This window comes from Pristis pectinata, chromosome 4, assembly GCF_009764475.1.
Source record: "Pristis pectinata isolate sPriPec2 chromosome 4, sPriPec2.1.pri, whole genome shotgun sequence".
In the NCBI taxonomy this organism is placed as follows: Eukaryota; Metazoa; Chordata; class Chondrichthyes; order Rhinopristiformes; family Pristidae; genus Pristis; species Pristis pectinata.
This window is the reverse complement of record NC_067408.1, coordinates 20,291,429-20,296,120: the sequence shown is the minus strand read 5'-3', so window position 1 is coordinate 20,296,120 and position 4,692 is coordinate 20,291,429. Positions and strand designations below refer to the sequence as shown.

General features: G+C 43.2%; 1 protein-coding gene across 1 annotated transcript; it reads left to right on the top strand.

The window, feature by feature from the left end:
• Nucleotides 1-366: 366 nt before the first annotated feature.
• LOC127569919 (cytochrome b-c1 complex subunit 8) lies at nucleotides 367-4,352 on the top strand. The gene is made up of 3 exons (XM_052014986.1): nucleotides 367-443; nucleotides 3,324-3,498; nucleotides 4,145-4,352. Exons 2-3 carry the CDS (start codon nucleotides 3,348-3,350, stop codon nucleotides 4,237-4,239), a joined length of 246 nt encoding a protein of 81 aa, XP_051870946.1. The 5' UTR covers nucleotides 367-443; nucleotides 3,324-3,347; the 3' UTR covers nucleotides 4,240-4,352.
• The last annotated feature ends 340 nt before the right edge of the window (nucleotides 4,353-4,692 follow it).

Here is a 4,692-nt window from a genome sequence, read left to right as displayed (position 1 = left end):
TTTACAAGTTCCTTTTGTCTTCTTTCCAGCTCTGAGGAATGGTCTCCGACCTGAAATGTTGACTCTGTTTCCCTTCCCACACATGCTGCCTGACCTGCTGAGTATTGGTATTGGTTTATTATTGTCACTTGCACGGAGGTAAAGTGAAAAACTACTTTTTTTTTAATCTCCACCCACGACCTGTCTCCAACGCTTGGAATAAGATGTCGGTGACCCTGGCTGCTATCGTCCACCCCGCGGGCAGTGGAGTCAGGAAACGCTCCAGCATCGTTACATTGCCCCTGAGATTGTGTCCCCCACCACCTCACCTCTGTCACACGGCGGACCGGCCCCTTCCCTGCGCGCTGACGTCAGACGCACCGTGCCCGCCGATGACGTGAAACGCTGGGCCTGCCCGTCGCTGAGGCGCCGCTATTTGAGGTCGTGATCAAGGAGACGGGAAGGTGAGGACGGGGAGGGAGGTAGTGGGGGCACTGCGGGCGGGCGAGGGGCCGCCTACCCCCGACTGACGGTAGGAGTTTGTCCCTGAGCTCCGGGGCTTGGTGATGGGCAGCCCCGGACCCCCCGTGCGGGAGAGCCCCAGGCGGGAGGCCGCGCCGCAGCGCCTGGGCTTCAGTTTTCGGGCTGCTCCGTGTTCGCCATCGGACTGACCTCCGCGCTTCAGTTTATTCTTTCAATTGTTATTTGAAGTGTTCTTAAACTGTTTCAATTGACACCTTCACCTTGAGGTCGGAGCCTCGTCCAAGTGGGAGTGTTCGCATTTGACAAGGCGGTGCAAGTCGTTGTAAACTTGCTCATGTGTCGGGTCAGTGCTTCCCTGCACAAAGTGGTTGCAACTTTGTAATGACATCTTCTCATTGGGAGCAATGGGTTGGTTACCTTGTTGTGACCTTGCACCTTATTGCGCTGCACATTCTCTGTAGCTGTGACACTTTACTCTGTACTGTTATTGTTTTTACCTGTACTACCTCAATGCACTCTGTACTAATTCAATGTAACTGCACTGTGTAATGAATTGACCGGTGCAATCGGTATGCAAGACAAGTTTTTCACTGTACCTCTGTACAAGTGACAATAATAAACCAATACCATTGTGTATCAATCTTAACACATGTTCTGATTTAGTAAACAACATGTATAGTTGTGCTTCTCTTCAAGGTATGGTTGTGACCTGACCTGTGTCCGAAGCTTGAAACTGGTGCTATGAAAATGCTAACTTTGAAACATGTGACTCTTGAAGCGCACAGCGGGTCAATTGTAAACTTGTTTCCATGCCAAACGTCTAGTACAGTTTGTGGGATTGTCCAGACCTGCATTTCTGAGGCCATCAGATCAAGTTCCAAATCCATGTGTAAAGACTTGATCCCTAAGTTACCTTGTGAACTGAAGGTGTCTTTGACTTGAAGAATTTTTAAGAATATCATCAGTAAATATTATCTGATGTGTGCAGTAAAGTGACTTCTCTCTTCTTAATCAGGCCCACATGGTTGAGAGGGACTTTATTCTATGGGTTCAGGGGAATGTGGGATCCACAGGCTCCATCACATGGGGCAGGAGGTCTGGACCAGATGCGTAGGTGTGTAGTTTGGGAGATGATGTGTTCCTACTATATATGCTGGGCATTGCATGCTCATGATGAGGGGACTCCAGGTTCTCATTGGCAACCCAAATGCTCCTTTGCTACCTGAAGTGCCACTGTGGAGCTGCTGTCTCACAGCTTCAATTCTGGAGACACAAGAGAGACTGCAGATGCTGGAACCTGGAGCAAAAAACTAACTGCTGGAGGAACTCAGCGGGTCAGGCAGCATCTGTGGTGGTAAAGGGATAGTTGATGTTTCGGGTTGACACCCAGTGTCATAGTGCAAGGGCATCTTATGTTGTCTGGTGTGCAGTTTACACACTTCCTGTGATCACCAGAGTTTTCTCCAGGTGTTCTGGTTTCCTCCCACTTCCCAAAGGTGTGCTTATTGTTACCATTGAGGGAAGTATGCTTTTCCTGCTGTTATAAAACTATTGAACAGATCTCTTGTATGATAAAGGTGAACTTTTGTTCTTTCAATCCACCTTATTGCACCTTATTGCACTGCACATTCTCTGTCACTAACACCACATACTGCATTCTGTTTTTTTCATTTGTATTACCTTGACGTATGTACTTATGGAATGATGTGTTTGGATGGCTTGCAAACAAAAGCTCTTCACTGTCATTCAGTACATGTGACAATAATAAACCAATTATCAATGGCTAGTAGGCGAATCAGTGGATGGGATGTTAATGTGCATGCGTGAGAGAATAGGAAACAGGGTAATAAGTGGGGAAATGGGATTGGCCACAGCTGGCATGGACTCAATGGTTTGAGTGGTTTCCTATGGTCATAAGGAAATAAGTAAAAGAATTAAGTGGTTATGAAGTAGGAATTCCCACGGTTGGTAGGTATATTGCACTTTTTCAAGAAGACTATGTAAACAGCATTGAATCATTTCCTTTGTCTACCTGACAATGTCATGCTGTGATAGAGTTTGAAATAGAGCATCTGTTTTGGGGAACCTGGTGTGTCTCATGTGAATGATGTGGCTTTGTTACTGGAGCTAACTAGGTGTAATTAGGGCTTCAGTGATGGGATAGTTAGCCTAAGAGTGGATTCTGATATTGGTTTGCTTATTACGCCAGTGGATTTGTAGGAGTTTGCGGTCAGTGTTGGTGATAACTCTTCATTGCTCTTAGGTGCCTGAAGTCCGTATCTCTCATATGGAAAGGAGGGCAGGGATCACTGCTGCCTGGTGGACCAGGAGCTTTGTACTGGGTTTGAAGCCTTGATCTTCCTTGAGTTGCCAGAGGTGGTGCTGGCACACACAGGCAGTCATCATTGCCCTCCATCTCGGATTGTTTCTAAGCTATGGGGTGTGACGTTTTCCAGCGTCTTGTGAATCTTCACTGTCAGTTAGGGAAGAGGAATGGGGTTGTGCAGTTGTGGGTTGGTAGAGGACTTTATTTTAATGTTAAGTATGGCAATTCATGAACTTGTGTTCATTTTTCTTACAGCATAAAAGGCCATTTAGCCCATCAAAGTCTTTACTGGCTCTGGCAATCCTATCAAAACATTTTTCTTAAGAATCCCAAATGCTTTTTGAGAGGTGGATTTGTTAATATTTTATTTGAATGGATCATAGCTTCTTAGGTCAGGATTTTATGAAAGGCCAACGTGCTCTTATTTCCTTAGGAAACACTAACATTGGGATTTTGACGATGGTTATATAATACTTGGGGTTGTAGATTTCATACCCTGAGTAATTCATTGTATTTTTCTCTCTGTCTTACATAGGACTTTGGATTTGATTGCTACAGAATGGGTCAATTTGGAAATTTGACCAGAGTGCGACACGTCATTACCTATGCCATCTCTCCCTTTGAACAGAGGGCATTTGCAAATTACTTAACCAAAGGCATCCCGAATACATGGAGGCGATTCAGAGGCCAGGTTTTCCGTGTTGTTCCTCGTAAGTGCAAGTGTTTCCACTACCGATTTCTGTACTGAAACTGAATTTTAAAGCTCCACAAATTATGCAAGTTCCAAGTTACAGATGATGTAGGCTAACTTCTACTTTGTATGAGTTTATATTGACCTTGTGCTCCTTTTGAACAGAAACATGCACAGGATCAATATTAAAAAAAAGTCAGTAAATTAGTGTAGCTGCTACTTCATCTAATTTACCAATATTATCTGTATACTAATTTTAGACAATTAACCTACATACCCTGTCACGCTATAGATAAATGTAATTCAGCTACATAATAAATATATCTGCTTTTTATCTTGCTGTTTTACCAATCAAAGCACAAAAAACAAAGTGAACTTGCATTGGCTGGGCAAGTATGAGTTTTAAGATTGCAAACTCTATGTGATGTAGGGTTTGCGAGTGTGGTTTATACTTTGATTTAAGATAAGTTTAATTCTAAGGATCAGTTTTGAATGTTGTGTGGATCAGAGAGAGGTCAAACAGGGTTTGGGGGAATTTCATTATGTTCTGGTCCTGAACAAGATGCCTTTCCTGTTGGTATTGAGTGTGCTGTATTGTTTATCATCTTGATGCAAAAACGTTATTGTTGATTTGAATTAAACTGTTGCCTTTTTGTTTCCCCCAGCATTTGTGGTAGCATACCTCATTTATACTTGGGGCAACCGTGAACACGAATTGTCAATGAGAAAGAACCCGGCTGACTTTGCCAATGACAGTTAAATAGAGATTTCGAGAGAATCTTTCCTGCAAAGAACATTTCTAACCAGCAAATTCACCTGCTCACTTGTGGAGAAAAGTGTCCTGTCTATTGAAAATAAAGTATTTATCATGTATGGCCTGCTGTGAACTCGCTGAAAAATATTATTCCATGTCTAATTAATAAGTTGTGAATTGAAATGCTTTGTCAAGGTAGCGGCAAGAAAGTTAACAGTATACTCAGTCCTACTTGTGTTTAGGCCATGAGGTGCTGTTTTTTTTGGCAACTACTTTACAGTTGAATGGTTCAAAAGTTAATGTGGGATGCTTGATCTTTAAAGCATCGTTGTCTCTCTGGCAGAATGTTTTTTTTTAACTGTGGAGTTAATGTGATCTCAGACCCTTTTGTAACTAACCAGGTAAATGCACCACATTTGAACCTAAATTCCACATTTTAGCCATCTGTTATCGTTGGCA